The 14,979-nt window shown below is 56.5% G+C and overlaps 6 protein-coding genes across 6 annotated transcripts, besides 16 other annotated features; all 6 read left to right on the forward strand.

Moving 5' to 3' along the window:
* Positions 1-90: 90 nt before the first annotated feature.
* Positions 91-116: a microsatellite.
* Positions 117-249: 133 nt separating this feature from the next.
* Positions 250-272: a microsatellite.
* A 97-nt stretch (positions 273-369) lies between these two features.
* Positions 370-388: a microsatellite.
* A 288-nt stretch (positions 389-676) lies between these two features.
* TraAM80_06088 (uncharacterized protein) lies at positions 677-2,089 on the forward strand (the record flags this gene model as incomplete). The annotated part of the gene is made up of 1 exon (XM_029382944.1): positions 677-2,089. The coding sequence occupies one exon, from the start codon at positions 677-679 to the stop codon at positions 2,087-2,089; it is 1,413 nt and encodes a 470-aa protein (XP_029237173.1).
* A 266-nt stretch (positions 2,090-2,355) lies between these two features.
* Positions 2,356-2,394: a microsatellite.
* Positions 2,395-2,995: 601 nt separating this feature from the next.
* Positions 2,996-3,042: a microsatellite.
* A 9-nt stretch (positions 3,043-3,051) lies between these two features.
* Positions 3,052-3,071: a microsatellite.
* Positions 3,072-3,123: 52 nt separating this feature from the next.
* Positions 3,124-3,157: a sequence feature (A-rich).
* Positions 3,158-3,179: 22 nt separating this feature from the next.
* Positions 3,180-3,220: a microsatellite.
* Positions 3,221-3,522: 302 nt separating this feature from the next.
* On the forward strand, positions 3,523-5,451 carry TraAM80_06089 (putative paraflagellar rod protein; the record flags this gene model as incomplete). The annotated part of the gene is made up of 1 exon (XM_029382945.1): positions 3,523-5,451. The coding sequence occupies one exon, from the start codon at positions 3,523-3,525 to the stop codon at positions 5,449-5,451; it is 1,929 nt and encodes a 642-aa protein (XP_029237174.1).
* Positions 5,452-5,681: 230 nt separating this feature from the next.
* Positions 5,682-5,707: a microsatellite.
* Positions 5,708-5,802: 95 nt separating this feature from the next.
* Positions 5,803-5,842: a microsatellite.
* Positions 5,843-6,011: 169 nt separating this feature from the next.
* Positions 6,012-6,038: a microsatellite.
* Positions 6,039-6,190: 152 nt separating this feature from the next.
* TraAM80_06090 (ubiquitin-conjugating enzyme) lies at positions 6,191-7,372 on the forward strand (the record flags this gene model as incomplete). Its single annotated transcript, XM_029382946.1, has 1 exon — positions 6,191-7,372. One exon carries the CDS (start codon positions 6,191-6,193, stop codon positions 7,370-7,372), a length of 1,182 nt encoding a protein of 393 aa, XP_029237175.1.
* Positions 7,373-8,087: 715 nt separating this feature from the next.
* On the forward strand, positions 8,088-10,274 carry TraAM80_06091 (uncharacterized protein; the record flags this gene model as incomplete). The annotated part of the gene is made up of 1 exon (XM_029382947.1): positions 8,088-10,274. One exon carries the CDS (start codon positions 8,088-8,090, stop codon positions 10,272-10,274), a length of 2,187 nt encoding a protein of 728 aa, XP_029237176.1.
* Positions 10,275-10,347: 73 nt separating this feature from the next.
* Positions 10,348-10,369: a microsatellite.
* A 172-nt stretch (positions 10,370-10,541) lies between these two features.
* Positions 10,542-10,566: a microsatellite.
* A 338-nt stretch (positions 10,567-10,904) lies between these two features.
* Positions 10,905-12,689, forward strand: TraAM80_06092 (putative glutaminyl cyclase; the record flags this gene model as incomplete). Its single annotated transcript, XM_029382948.1, has 1 exon — positions 10,905-12,689. One exon carries the CDS (start codon positions 10,905-10,907, stop codon positions 12,687-12,689), a length of 1,785 nt encoding a protein of 594 aa, XP_029237177.1.
* Positions 12,690-12,718: 29 nt separating this feature from the next.
* Positions 12,719-12,742: a microsatellite.
* A 29-nt stretch (positions 12,743-12,771) lies between these two features.
* Positions 12,772-12,795: a microsatellite.
* A 98-nt stretch (positions 12,796-12,893) lies between these two features.
* Positions 12,894-14,315, forward strand: TraAM80_06093 (putative ATPase; the record flags this gene model as incomplete). The annotated part of the gene is made up of 1 exon (XM_029382949.1): positions 12,894-14,315. One exon carries the CDS (start codon positions 12,894-12,896, stop codon positions 14,313-14,315), a length of 1,422 nt encoding a protein of 473 aa, XP_029237178.1.
* Positions 14,316-14,709: 394 nt separating this feature from the next.
* Positions 14,710-14,759: a microsatellite.
* Positions 14,760-14,979: the final 220 nt, after the last annotated feature.

Genomic DNA, 14,979 nt, shown 5'->3' on the forward strand with positions numbered 1-14,979 from the left:
GTGGAGAAGAGTTATATATAGGCGGACAAGCAATTGTACGGTGCCACGAATACTATAATTGCCCCCTTCAATCACTCTACACGGATATTTCACACACACACACACACACACACACAGGCATTGAGTCACGAAGGGCAAATGTGTACCATTTGCAAAAGCCTGCAATGTTGACTCATCATGCATCTTTCCCATTCTGCTCCACATGTATCCTACCTTGTTTGTTTGATTTTAGTTGTATGCTTCTTCGTCCTCTCTCTCTCTCTCTCTCTCTCACACACACACACACAAATGCAAGAGTTAAGGCGAATACGCCTGTCTGGCACCTAAGCCTCGCAGACCGTTTTTGTGGGTCCAAAATCCCGTGGGGGGGAGAGAGAGAGAGAGAGAGCTGACGCTGGTGACATCATTACCATAAAAAGGAAAACAATAAGGGAAGAAAAGGAGGAGTTTGAGAAGGAAAGCGGGCCCAAGCACAAAAAGTGCTATTTGTGAGGTTGTAGTGAGGGGAAGTGTGGGTAGAGAGGCGTGATCACACTTCGTTGGAAACGGTGTGCGGCTGACGTTCACGGACGGGGGTGCTGTGCGGCCGTATTGCTGCCGCCGCCTCCCTCTGTGTCTGCGGGTGAACGGGCGTCGCGTGGTTTGATTTCCACCTCGTTGTTGTTAGTTGGTTGGGATGGCTGCGGGGCAGATGCTTGTGCTGTCCGCCAATGCTCCTGCCACTCCCTTGATGCTGGTCCTTTACGCTCTTTCCATTGTATTGGTGCTGTTGTACAGCGCCCCCGTAAGTGACACGGTGGTGCGACACGTGCTTCCGCTACAGCAGTTCCGGGGTCCAAACCCCCGCACGATCATGATGGAGGTGCTGAACGACGTGCCCAACGCACCCGCCGCCGCGGTAGCAGGTAGTGGGCCCAGCAATCATGGAGTGAAGAGTAACGCGAAAACCACGTTCAGTGGCAGGTGCCGTGGACAAAGGAATGATGAGAATTCGCTGGCGCTGGAAGCGGCGAAGCAGTTTGTGTGGAGGCAACGGATACGTGCGGTGCGGCATGCGGACTACATGCGCATTGAGACGCTACACTTCGTAAAGCTGCTTGCTGCAGCTATACCGCGTCTACGCCTTGTGTGGCGTGGCGAGGACTACTGTGCATGGGAAGGTGTGACGTGCACGGCCCTGCGCTACCCACTAGAGACGCTTATCGACGTGCCGTCTATTCTCGCTGGGCGCCACAAGCGCGGCGTCGGCGACGCAATGAATGAGACGCTCATGCGTGGCGATGACGGTGTCCACCTCCTGGGTGGCGTGGAGGAAGACCCTGTATTCACGCTGGTGGGGGTGCGGTTGCGGGGCATGAATTTGTTTGGTGTTTTGCAGGGACTGCGACCGATCGGTGCCTCGCAGCTCGCCTCCCCAATGTTGTCCTCCGAGGTGGCAACGTCTATCATGGGTACGCAGTACGGGCGGGCTCGGCGCAAGAGGGTCAAGCGGCGGCCAGCGATTACATCCCCGCGTGAGCCGCAGTACTGGCCGTGGGAGGCCACTGATATGCAGATGTACGCCAGAAAGCAAAACTGCACGTGCGAGATGGTGCGGTATACCCTGCGACGCATCTTGCGGCGGCTAGAACTGCATGGGGAGCGGACAAACCATCCAGATCTTCAGGGGTTTGACCCAGTTTCGGCGCACATCGCCGCTGTAAAAGAGGCAGTGAGCGGGAGTGGTGGTATGGGGGACGGTGTCCGTGGCAGCACTTTACAGATGCACCCCACCGCCTCGACGACGACGCCATCCTCCTCCTTGTCATCCCCGGCGACGCCATCGTCTCAGCTCGTGATGACTGCTACCAGCAGCATCTCAAGAGTGGTGCACGACACGCTCCTGCCGCCGCTGACACGCCAAGACATTGCACAGACTGTGTTTGGCGAGATTGAGCCAAGATTGGTGGGCATCCAGCGCTTTGACATCTCATACAACCCCGGCATTGTCGTTGCAGATATGCTAAACTGGTCCTTTCCATACATGCGGACATTTGATATATTTGGCACGACGCCACTGTCGGAAGCTGGCAGAAAGGCGCAGGAGTGAAAAGGAGAGCTGCCGCGTGGTTGCTGCGGCGAACAACAACAAGAAGAAGTGGGGGGTGGGGGATGTAGAAGACAAATATATAATTATTAAATACATACGTAATGAGTGTAGAGTGGACTATAATTGCGCACATACATGCATTTGTTTGCTTGTCTGTTTGCACACAGAGTTTGTTTTTTTTCCGCGGTGAGAATTCAACTAGCAAGTTGAAGGAGACCGACCCGGGTGTGAGGAAAAGGTGTGCCATGCGTTTGCATGTAGAACTGAAAAAAAAAAAAAACAGATAAACAATCAAACAAACAAACGTCGCGAGGCGGCCTGGGTGTCTCTGGTACGTGAAGAGAAACACAATACGTCATGCCTTCATTAACGTATTGGAGTGGAGGGAGTTAGGCGATAAATTGGTCCTTCGTGCCCGTCTCGACCTGTTCTTGTTTTTGTCGTTCATCTTGGATCTCTGGAAGAGCTGACTGGGAGGGGTGAGGCCGTGTCCACGTAATTTACATATGTGCGGTGTGTGTTATTTTGATTTGCCTTATTTTGTTCTCTCAATCTCTTTTTCTATTTGCGTGTGGGTGAGAACTGTTCATTTATTTTTTTTTTTCTCACCATCTGCCTAAGGCGTCATGTCTCCTCCCACCTCCTTCACACCGCTGCCTGGAGCGGGGAGGGAGAGAAGATGGGTGTCATATGGACCTTATATTGCCAACTACAATGATCTATGTTTGTGTGGTGTTGTTTGCATCTGCTGCTTTTGGCACGTGTAGGGTACTGTGGTGGTGGTGTTACGCGTATTTTTGTTTTTCCTGGGCGTGGTGGGTGGGTGGGTAAGGAGGAGGAGTAAAAGGGAGCGGAAGGGGAAGCTCGCCATTGCCCAGGTTGCACCCACCACGCTCATCAAGGCCATTTTGTTTTTTCTCTTCCATGCGTTGTTTTCTTTTTTTTTTATTTTTGCGGCACTGATATATATATATATATATATCTTCCTATTTGCCTCCTTGTGCAGAGATTCCTATCAGAACCGAATAGGACAAAATCAAACGAAAAAAAGAAAAAAACAAGCAAACAGTTATTTCCGGTTGCTTCCACATCTCTCTCTCTCTCTCTCTCTCTATTTGTTTCTTTCTTTCTTTGCGTCCACGTGCAGCATGGAGCTCCCTAGGTGTATCTATGCCTGCGTGTCTCTCTCTCTATGTGGGTATTTCTTGTCAGCATCCTTCCTGCCGCTTTTTTGTGGGGGCGTGTGGAGGGGTGCATTTCTTCCGCCATGAATGTGTGTCTTTTTTTTTTTCTGCTTCTTCGCCAACGCACACCTGTAGGTTTTTGACTACGCACACACGCGTCTGTGAGGGAAGAGAGAGTCCAGGGTGGGGAGGAGCACCAAACCAGCAACGTAGGAAGAGGGCAAAAGAAGCAGGAGGGGGGGTGTAGCGATGGTGTTGAATATGAGCAGCAGCAACAGCAACGATTACGGCAGCAAGACGGGTGGAGGGACTGTGGCGGCGGCAGCGCAGAAGTGGCTTTTGCAGTGCGATGCCGTGTTGAACACGTGTGCGATACCCATCAGCGCAGTGGCCGCCGTTCAAGCTCGTCGACGCGTGGCGGGCGAGGGCGCCACACAAATTTTGAAGCTCTTGGAGGAGCTTCGGGGTGCACTCGGCTTCCCCGCGAAGGGGGTGATGAATAATGGCAATAGCAGCAGCGGTACTCACGCGGGGAAGGGCGCGGATACCCTTTTGGTGAGTGCCATTGCGGAGGGGTGCGGAAATGCCTTTCGCGCGGAATGCGGGTTGATGGTGGAAGCGAATGAATTGCGACTTCCTGACGGCGATCCGCTGTCCACAGCGAAGCCGACGGTGCCGGCGTCGGCAGAGGTGGTGAGTCGACGCCTGCAGCCTCTGCAGCGCGTTCTTGCAAGCACCAACGACATGCGACAGACCCAGCAGTACTCCAAGCTTCTCGCTGCTGCAGGGAAAGGGGATGCGCTGGCCGAGTCTTTGCCCACGCTCGTGAAGGGACTTCAGGCCGCCTTAGAAGAGAGTCTGCGTCTTCTTGAGCACGGCTACGCAACCTGCGCCCGCTCCACCGATGACATTGCGACGTGGGGGGATTGGACGCAGACGCTGCTACGGGTGCTTGGAAACGCGTTGCGGGTGACCCCGCTGGAGCGCACGACGGAGGAACCCCAGGAACGCCTTCGCCGTGCCGCGTTTGACGTGATGGAGAAGCAGCGGGAGCAGGAGGATGCCGTCATGGACGGGGACATGGTGCGCTCTGAGCACCTGTACTTTGAGGCGACCGCGCTGCTGGAGGGGATGCATCCACTCTACGACGAACTTGAGCAGGTGATTGAGAGGTACAAGAAGGATGCGGGGGAGGAGCCGATCCAGCAGCTGCGGACCCAGTCCACTGAACTCACCTCGAACCTTGCCCCAGCGATGATCATGAAGGAGGAGAACCTGAAGCGGCGCTGCACCGCCGATATAGAGCGACTGGCGGAACGGCGGGAAGCGGTACGGTCGGCGCGCACTGCGCAGCGTGCGAGCTTCTCTGTCCAAATGATGGAATGGGAGAAGTTGTTTGAATTGAACCGGCAGCAGCAGGATGCATGTTTAAGGGCCATCGAGGAGCTTGAGCTGCGCCTGCGCCAGCTCGCGGAGGAGCGCACGTTCCTCGTTGAGGACCAACTGGAGGCGATCACGCAGGAGCGGCAGCGGGAGGAGGACGCGGTGGCGTTCATGGCCTTCGCAGACAGGCAGGAGGCGGCTCTGCAGGGGACGCTGCTGCACGTGGAGCAGAGCCTCCACTGCACGCAGGGCATCAGTGAGGCGGTGCGTTCGGGGTACAGGCACCTGAACCGCCACCTGCAGGACGTGGTGCTGAAGGGCGCTGAGAATCGGCTGCTGGAGGTGCGCAAGGAGCGGCTGGAGCACTTCCGCAGCCTGTACCTCACTCTGGGTGAGCTGAAGTTCAAGAAGGAGCGGCACGTGGAGGAGCTGAATAAGCGGATTGAGTACTACCACGTCCAGCAGGAGCTCGCGATGGACACGTTTAACCCCAAGGCGAAGGAGTTTAGCAAGGCAAAGAAGGACCTACTGAAGGTGAAGGAGGAGATGGAGCAGCAGGTGCAGCTCATCTCTCAGAAGGCGGCACAGCAGCTGGAGGAGTTTAAGCCGACGGAGAAGCTGCTGCTGGCGTCGGGGGTGCAGTTCCGTCACCCGGTGGACGACCTCGTGGAGATGAACGCGGTGCGGACGCAGAAGCTCCTCGAGTACCACACACTTATGTCAACCATGAACGAGGCGGGAGGCGACAACGGCGGCAATGGCGACAATGCCAACCCCAGCAACGGCAAGGGTTAGCACAATGGCGGAGCGCACAACTTCCAGCCCCGTCTCTCCGTCACAGAGGAGCACGCGAGAAGGTATTAGATAAAGGCGAAAAGGGCTGAGGGGGTGGGCGTGGGGTGTGTTACTGGCTAGTTGCTGCTGCTGTGTCATGCGAGATATATATATATGCGTTGTGTCACCTGCCTCTGTTCCCCTCAGGCGCGATGCTTTCAGCCACTTACGCATCTCCCCCCCCCCCCCTCTTTTTTTATTTGTTTTTTTGTTTTTTGCCTCACACGCAGGCCATCTATTTATTTGCTTATGCAGAGACGCCGTACCTACACGAAATTATTACTTGTCCACTCACAGCTGCACACACACACGTATATATATATATATATATATACGTGTGTATTTATGTATAGTTGTACACACATACACACACAGGAGTGCTGGGGGAGGGGGGGCGCAAACACGCATTGGATGCGTCTGTGTGGGTAAGAGTACGTGATGGGTATGTCATGTATAATGTATACATTATACAAGTTTATTGCGCTTTTGGGGTGCAGTGTTCATTCCTTGCGCGGTTGTCATGTCTGTGTGTGTGTGTGTGTGTGTGTATTATTCCTCACTTATTCATGGCGTTGGGTAGGTTCACACAAGCACCAACACATTTTGTTGCTCGTAACTGCTGCGCTGGATCCAATTAGTTGCAAGCAGCGCGGCAAGGAAAGGAAGAGGTCTACATATACAAAAACACACACACAAAACAATGGCGGCGGCGGCGGCGGCGATTAAGCGCCTCGCGAAGGAGAAAGAAAAACTCGATGAATCACGCGTGCGTGAGTTTTACACCTGCCCGCTCGCTGACATCTTTGAGTGGCACTTCACTATGCAGGGGCCGGACAACTCGCCGTACGAGGGAGGCTTGTACCACGGCGTTATTCGCTTTCCTCGCAACTATCCCCTTGCCCCGCCGGACATCATCTTCCTCACCAACAGCGGCCGCTTTGAGGTAGGCACGAAGATCTGCTCCTCCATCAGCAGCTTCCACCCGGAGCTGTGGCAGCCGGCGTACAACATCGAGCTCGTCCTCGTGGCGCTGCGGCTCTTCATGGCGCAGGACGAGGAGCTTGGCGTGGGGTCCCTTAGGAAGCGGTACGTCACGCCGGAGGAGAAGCGGCGGCTGGCGAAGGAGAGCCACCACTTCAGCTGCGCGGCATGTGGAATGTCGAGTGCGTGGGAAGTGTGGAAGACGCAGATGGAGCAGTACCCGCCGGTGTCGCCAGGAGTGGGGGCGAATTTGCCAAGAGTGATGGATCAGCCACAAAGCAACGTGGAAGCACCCGCCGCCGGTGATGGCGAGGTAGAAGCCGCATCACCGGATGGGCCGGTGGCGAGTGCCTCCCCCCCGGCTGCCGCTAGCACGGCCCTCACGGCGCCGGCAACAGCAGATGTGACAAAGACGATGGTGGAGAGACATGCGGGGAACAGTCATGTAGGCCAGGGAGCCGTCGTGGAGACCGCCACAGCGGCGCAGGTGACGACTGCGTATGCAGGAAGCAGGGTGGGTTCGGAAGCGGGCGTGGAAACGGAAACAGAAAGAGAGGAGGCGTCCCCACCAGCTGTGAAGTGCAGAGCACCTGCGACTGAAACAAAGACCACAACGCAAACAAAGGAAGAGCCCCAGCCTCACCCGCAGAGATGGGATGAATATGAAGGCGTAAACGCGACACGGTATAGGTTTTCCAGTAATTTATCCGAAGCCCCAGGACAACATATGGCGGGTGAGGAGGCATCCCCAGTTGTTGTACCTGCCTCGCCTGAGTTCTTCCGTATTCACGTTGGTGACTGGGTTCAGCTGCGTGTGCAACTCAGAAAACTCGACGCTCTCATTACCATCTGCGCTGTTGTTTTTATGGCGATGGTGCTGAAGAAATGCTACTGGCCCTAGTGTTCCCTTGTTGCTTTCACGGTGCGCGTGGGATGAGGAGGGAGGCAAAGCAGAGAGAAGGATTTTGTGATGGCATCCTTCTTGCTCTTGCTCTCTCCGTATCTGGATGTTTGTACGGAGCTACTTTCGTACATTCCTTGTGCGTGAATCGCATATCGATGCGATCCTTTTTTTTTATTTCGCAGGAAACCGCAGACAGCAAGGAGGGGAGGAGGGCTTTTGTGGGCACGCGGCCACAAGAAGAAACCAACTGCTTATGTCCACTCACTCACACAAAGGGAGAGAGGGGGGAGGGGGGGAAGTGAGATGATGTCACACGCACGCACACACACACGAATCTTGGAAAGATATTGATTGTTTCATATTTTTGCCCCGCATGACTTTGGAATTACTCGGTGTTTCTTTGTCGTGCTTCGTTTTTTTTCCCCCTGTTTTTTTTTTTTTTCCCCTCGTTGCCTGAAGGCTTGCGTGTTTGTTGTTGAAAATAGATCGAGTGTATTCGCTTATGTGCGGGGGAGGAGGAGGAGGGCTGGGCGGTGGGGATGGTGAGGAGACGCGAATGTGTGCGCAACCAGACGATGTGTGGATCTCCTGATTTCTTCTTCTTCACGCACGTGGGAACACACACGGGCATGCGTAAAGAGCAGTTCGTGGTGCATTAGGGCGGCGCGAGTAGTAGTGGTAGTGGTGGTATTGGCTGGAAGGGCAGGCGGCAATGAGCTCCCGCTCCCAGACCCTGACGTTTGCGGTCAACAAGAATGGCCCCAGCGCGGGCGGAAACGCAGGCAAGGCCAACGCTAACGCCGAGAAGAAGAGCAACGTGGTTCAGGTGAACACAGCGACAAAGTCGCTCTACCTGGGCGTCGCCACGGGACGCGCCTTCCCGTACGTCGCGCGCTGGTTGCAGGAGAAGTCCAGTGAGATGCGTGACAGGGCGGGGGCGCTGGAGTCGGATTGCAATACGGAGCTCGTGCGCCAGGTGAATCAGAAACACAAGGGCGTTATTGACGGTCGCATGGAAAGCTTAAAGGAAAATCAAAATATGCTCAAGTTTCTTCAGGAGATTCAGTCTGTGCGGGTGCATCAGCGCGTGGTGGGGGCGGCGTGGCTCGCCTCCTTTCATAACGCTGCCGACGCGTACAGGACTGAATTGCGTAAAATGGAGGAGGATCTCCGTCGGCGGCTGCACATTGCCGAAGAGTGGACCGTGGGTGGGCAGCGCACCGCTGTCATGGCAAAACTCTCGCGGATGGAGCAGCTGCTGGACCAGCTGCGACGTCGTGCCGACCGCGAACAGGCGCGGGAGACAATGCGGCGGGACCAGACGCATCGGCACATGTGTGAGGCGATGGAGAAGTTGGTGGGAGAGGTTGGGGACACCGTCACGTGGGAGTTGCATCAGCGCATACACGGCCACGCGCACAGGTCCTTTTCGGGGCTACCCACTGCCGTGCCAGTCTCGACGCGGGACGACGTGTCTGAAGATGCTGCCTCCTCGTCCGCTCCGTCGGGGGAGCAGGAGCTGCTCGAGGAGGAGCGACAGCTGAAGCTGGAGCTGCGGCGACTGGGGCGGCTCCGCGGGAAACGAGAGGATGCGGCAAGAGGGCGTGACAAGAAAAGGGCACGGCGCCCGGTGAGGCCGCAGCATGGGGAGACACAGGCGGAATCACTTCCACAGGAGCCGGCAAGGAAACAGAGGGAGCAGCGGTGGAGCGAGGAGGGGGTGGAGCAGGAGGGCGGCGCAGCGGCGCAGCCGGCACAAGACGCGGCAACGGCAACAGAAGCCGCAACCAAGACAGGGGACGAGGCCACCGCCTCGTTGCTGCCGCAGCTGTCATCGCCCATCACTACGCGTCTCCCAACCGCAGAACTGTCGGTGCAGTCGCGCAGGCTGCATGGTGACAAGACGTGGACGGAAGTGGTGGAGGGGCTGACGCTTCCCCCGCTGGTCATACCGACGAAAGCGGTGGTAACAGACGGTGGGGAGGACGCCGCCAAAGTCGGTAACCAGCAACCTGCCGAGAGCGTTGCGCCCCGCACGCAACGGCGCCAGCAGCACCGTGGCTTAATGGGAGTGCGGCCGTTGATTGTTCAACCGCCTACCCGCGTCGGCCTTGATGCCAGCGGACGTCTCAACTCCGACCATATCGCAAGCCTGTTGGCTGTCTTGGCTGAGGACACCGCCCATTTTGCCACCTCACGTGGGAAGATGCAGGCGGAGGTGAAGCGGCTGCGTGACGAGCTGCGTAAACACCAGGAGGAAACGGCGCGGATGATGCAGGTCAGCATTGGGCTCGAATCCAAGCGGGCGCAGTTACTCGTGCAGCGAGACGCGCAGGTGACTAAGCTCCAGCTCATCACGGCGGAGAGGTGCTCGCAGGAGCATGTAATGAAAGTGGACGCGCAGTTGCTAAATGAGGAGCTCTCCCACACGCTGCAGGTGTTGGAGGAGAAGAAGCGGAAGCGTTTTGAGGAGATGGAGCAGGTGCGGGAGTCGATTAGTGATTTCAGGCAGCGAATTGTGGACCACAATCGACTGTTGCAGCAGGTGCGAGAGTACTGGCGCCGTAACGTAGCTGTGCTGCGGCTGGTAAAAAACACTGGCAGCTGCAGTGCCGCGGCGGCGCTGAGGAGCACCCGTTCGCTCAGCGGCAGCACGGATGCTTTCCCTGCGCCTCTGGAGGCCACCTTTCGCTCCCCCACAACTTCCGTACCATCCACGGGCCTAGTTGAGGAAGGGGAGCGGTCTGAAGCCTCTCTGTCGAATCCCTTGTTTGTGCCTGCGGCATACCCCGAGGCAAATATAGGGGAACAGGTGTCGGGGGAGTGCCAGTCGATTCCAGCGCTCGGCCTGTATCAGCCAGACGAGGTGGCGGAGTTTATCTACAGCGTCTTCGAGTAACTGGCGACTGTCCCTTCTGAGTTTGAAGGTGTGATTGCGGGGGCTGTGTGATATAGAAGTGGTTTCTCTTGCATGTGTGTGTTTGTGTGTGTGTGCCTCGCTCGCACGCCATTTTGTGCTCGCTGAACACATTTACGGACACACACATACACACAAGGGCCCACGTATGTAAAGTCACTCATCTGTAGTTATCTCTCCCTTTATGTGCATGTCCGTGGACGTGCACTGACGCCGTAGTGTATATGGATGAATATCTGCGTCTCTGCCTGTGTGTGTGTGTGTGTGTGTGTGTCTTGCTTTCTACTGACAGCAGTGTGAAGCATACAAGGCAGTAGCATTATCCTTCACTTTTTTCTTACGCCTTTTGCTCCCAAGTTCCATATACATGACAAGAGAAGGGTGGTTGGGTACATTACACGCGTGTACGTAGCCAGTCGTTCCACATAGAGAAAGAGCGGTGTGGTGTGTTTGTTACAAAAGGTGGGGAGGGGTGTGGAATTGCCAATGCGGAACCACGCATGCCGCCCCAGAAAAGGACTGGCAGTGGCCATCCGAAGAAACGGTAGGGGGGGTCGTGGTGGAGTGGTCTCTCGGTGCGTGTTCTTGGCTGCTGTCGCCGTGGGGGTGTCAATGGCCGTACTCTCGCTGTGGTTGCCTCCGCGGGGCGGGGCGGGCGGGGAAGGGGTGGAAACCCCGTGGGGGCGCGCGGAGCGCCGTCCACCGCATGCGCGGCTGTGGCAGTCGTCTTACATCCCACTGACGCTGCAGAATACCGCACCCGACGACGCAGCAGAGGTGTTGTCGGCGCTTTCGTTTCTCCTGCCCGCCGCGCAGCGTCGTGATCGGCTGGTGCAGCAGCTGGAGGAGATACTGGGTTTTGGCACGCGTGTGGCCGGCTCCTCCTCGCCGGGGCAGCAGAAAATGATAGACTTCAGTGTCGCAGCGGGCAAGTGGCGACCCCCACGTGAGGCGCTTTTTCACCTCGCCGCACCCCCGCCCTCGCCGGCGTCGCGCTGGCGGCTGGAGTGGGACAAATTTACAGACACCACACCGCTGGGGCCGCGCAACTTTTCTAACATCATCTTTAACTTTGAGGGCGGCTACGCCTTTCGTCGGGCACTTGCGCGGGAAACCAGGAACCGAACAACGCCACGACGCCGGCGTCGTCGCTCCTTTGCTGTTTCTGATGCCGCAGCGAAAGACAGGAACAGTGGCATGTGGCGAAGCAGTATGGCTGACGAAAAGCTGCAGCATGTTGTGTTGGCGGCGCACTGGGACAGTAAGTTCTTTGCCGACATGGAATTTCTTGGCGCCTGCGATTCGGCCCTTCCGGTGGTGTACCTGTTGGAGACAATGCGGATGATCACGGTGCTGTCAGACACGAGCGATGTCCTTCGGGCGGCGGCCGTCACTGCTGGGAACAGGGATGTTTGTGCGCAGCTGCGGCAGGCTCTCTCGCCAGCCTACCGCACAGTTCTGCGCTACTACTACGCTGATGATGATGACTTCATCCGTTGTCTCTCCGGTGGCAAGACGCGTGTGGCAAACGCCAGCGATGCCACGGAGACGGATGCGCATGTGGCGCCTCGTGCGGGAGGTGACTGGCTAAGGCTGTTGCGCCATGTGGACAACCTCCCTGCGTTGACGGTGGTATTCTTTGACGGGGAGGAGGCGTTTGTGAGTTGGCAAGGCGAAGACCACACATACGGCTCACGGCACCTGGCGAAGCTGTGGCAGCAGACGCGGTTTGCTGCGGCCTCGCGTGATCGTTCCGCTGCCGACGCCGACTCCGCCCTCTCACGGTTGGATGCTATTGACCTCTTCGCACTGTACGACCTTATGGGACCAGCTGGTACCCAGTTTCATAACTACTTTCCTGATCAGAGCGGGAAGGCGTTTGCGCTGCTCGCTGAGGTGGAGGAGGCCCACCGGCTCCGCGCCGAACGACTTGCGTGCCTTTCCAAGCAGTTAATGGATGCACAAGGCACGTGTTCGCCGCAGCTGCCAGAGGTCTGGTGCCGCCACGGAAGTCCGCACGACATGTTTACTATCTATGGCGTGCCACGCCTCGCGGGTCCGTTGCTACACCGCACCGACCTTGCAGAGCTGTGGATTACACCGCCTGCACCGTGTGGAACGAATAGTGCGGGTCACCACGCGCAAAACATATTCTTTCCTGTGGGGGAGAAGTGGGCCAGAGGTCCACGGCTCGCTGGCGGCGTGACCGTGGAGGACGACCACATCCACTGGATGGGGACGCAGCGGGTCTTGCACCTTATTCCGTGGCCCTTCCCTTCCTCGTGGCACACCGCCAGGGACGATGGGAGCGATATTGACGCGGGAACAGTCGTGGATCTCTGCCGGGTGCTCGAGGCGTTTGTGCTGCGTCTTGGCGAGGGGTGGATGCACGAATGATTGTACGACTGCATGCAGACACACGCAGAATATATATATATATATATATATATTGAAGGGGAGGGGATGGGGATTTCTCCGTTCTCTCTTTCTCTCTCTCCCTCTCGATTTGTCCTTACTGTTTTACACGTGTTGTTGAGTTCTGTGTGCTTTGCCTCCCTTTGTGTGCGTGTGTGTGTGGCAGTGCTTTGGAGGAAGGAGGAAATGCTGCGAGGTATAACGGCGCCGCGGCGCTGCAGCTGTAGGCCCTCGCTGAAGTATAATTGTCTGGTGAGCGCGGGGACCATTTCCCGTGACGCACGCCAAGTGCTCGCCCTGCCTGCGTTTGATCGCCTCTACGATGACCTTGTACGGTACACGCAGGGCCCGGGTCGGGCGCAGCCGCGTCGTGTGGAGCTGCAGCCGCCAAACCGTCTCGGTGTGGTGCCCTCTTTTTTTTTTCGCCGTAAGCAGGATGATAAGGTGCGGCGGGCCCTAGAGGAGACTGGTAGTGGGGCGAACGCCGCGTACCACCCCCTCTCCCGCGTAAAGGGTATGTACGTGTACGGCGGGGTTGGCTGCGGCAAGACGATGCTGATGGATCTGCTTTATCACAACGCCCCCGACGGCATCAAGAAGCGGCGGGTGCACTTTCACAATTTTATGCTGGAGGTGCAGCGGACCTCGCACGACGTTCAGTTCGTGAAAAACGGCAACGCCGCACCGCGGCCCCTCCGCACGCCGGAGGCCGCCGTAAACATCTTCGACGAAGTCGCCCAGCGGCTTGTGGCGGACGTGGAGCTGCTCTGCTTCGACGAGGTCGCCGTGGCCGACGTGGCCCATGCCATGATCATGCGGCGTCTGTTTAACGCCTTCTACAAGATGGGCCTTGTGGTTGTGTTTACTTCTAACCGCCCACCCGACGAGTTGTACCTTGGCGGCATCAACCGTGAGAGCTTCCTTCCTTTCATTGAACTAGTGAAACAGCAATGCGTGGTGTACGACATGCGCAGTGAGACGGACCACCGTCTCGCCGGGAGCGACGCAAACACGTATCTCTTCCCCATCAACGCCGACAACGACATGCGGTTTAACCAACTCTTCCTGCAGCTCTGCAAGGGGATGCCCACTATGGAGCGGGTGCTGCGGGTGTTTGGGCGGGACGTGCGAGTGCGCACTGCATGCGGCGGGGTCTCTCGATTTCATTTCAACGAGATATGCAACGATGCGACGTCATGCGCCGACTACGAGATCATCGCCAAGACGTTTCACACCGTCTTTATTGAGGGCGTGCCGCGCTTCTCGTATGAGAGCAGTGACATAAAGAGCCGCTTTCTCCAGTTCATTGATTCTCTGTACGAGTTTCATTGCAAGGTGGTCATCTACGCCCAGGTGCCCCCGCTGCAGCTTCAGGAGAGCAGGGAGGAGTACGAAGCGTCGCAGCAGAAGCTCGCGGGCGGCGACGGCACCAAGATCCGCATGGATGCACTCATGGAGTTTGAGCGTGAGTCCGGAAAGAAGTTGATTGACGCCAGTGATGCATCCTTTCAAATGGAACGCTGCATCTCCCGCCTCATTGAAATGCGCTCCCGTGAGTACCTAGAGCGCTCGCACCGCTACGAGGAGGTTTCACTGAGCACGGAGTGACGCCGTTGCCCAGGCGATCTGGGAGTTTGTCTCCATGCGTGTGAGGGGGATATATATATATATCTCTCTCTCCTTTTGTGGTTACTGAGAAGGCAAATATGACGGGTGTCGCTGAACTGGGAAAATGCATGCCATTATTGTTTTCCTTCTTGCTAGATGTAATGGATACACATGCATTTATGCCTGCAAGCCCTCAGCCCCTCTGTTTTTCATCTCCCCTTTTTTAACATATATATATATTATTATTTTTTTTGGGGCGCGCGGGGGGGAGGGAGGGTGACAACGAAATTGGAACGTGAGGATTTACTTTTTTTTTTCTTTTTTTCTTGCAGGCACGGCAAGAGGTATGTGTGTGTGTGTGTTCTTCCTTCGTTGGCATCCCTCTCTCTCTCTCTGTGTGTGTGTGTGTGTGTGTGTATGATGTACGTGGTCAGGTGTGATGTGGTTCTCCTGCCTACTGTCTCTGCCACGGCCTCTGCCTGATTGTGTATACAGTGAGAGGAGGGAGATCGTTTTATGTGTTCATTTTATTTCCACCTGCATTGGGGCGCCTGCGTGTGTGAGAAGAAAAACAACAGAAGGAGAGGAAGTTTATTTCAATTTTTGATCCACACTCCACGCCGCCTCTGGGCTAGAAGAAAAAGAGAGAGAAAATAGGAGCGAA

Source organism: Trypanosoma rangeli (genome assembly GCF_003719475.1).
Source record: "Trypanosoma rangeli strain AM80 chromosome Unknown Tra_15.4_contig_00213, whole genome shotgun sequence".
Lineage (NCBI taxonomy): Eukaryota > Euglenozoa > Kinetoplastea > Trypanosomatida > Trypanosomatidae > Trypanosoma > Trypanosoma rangeli.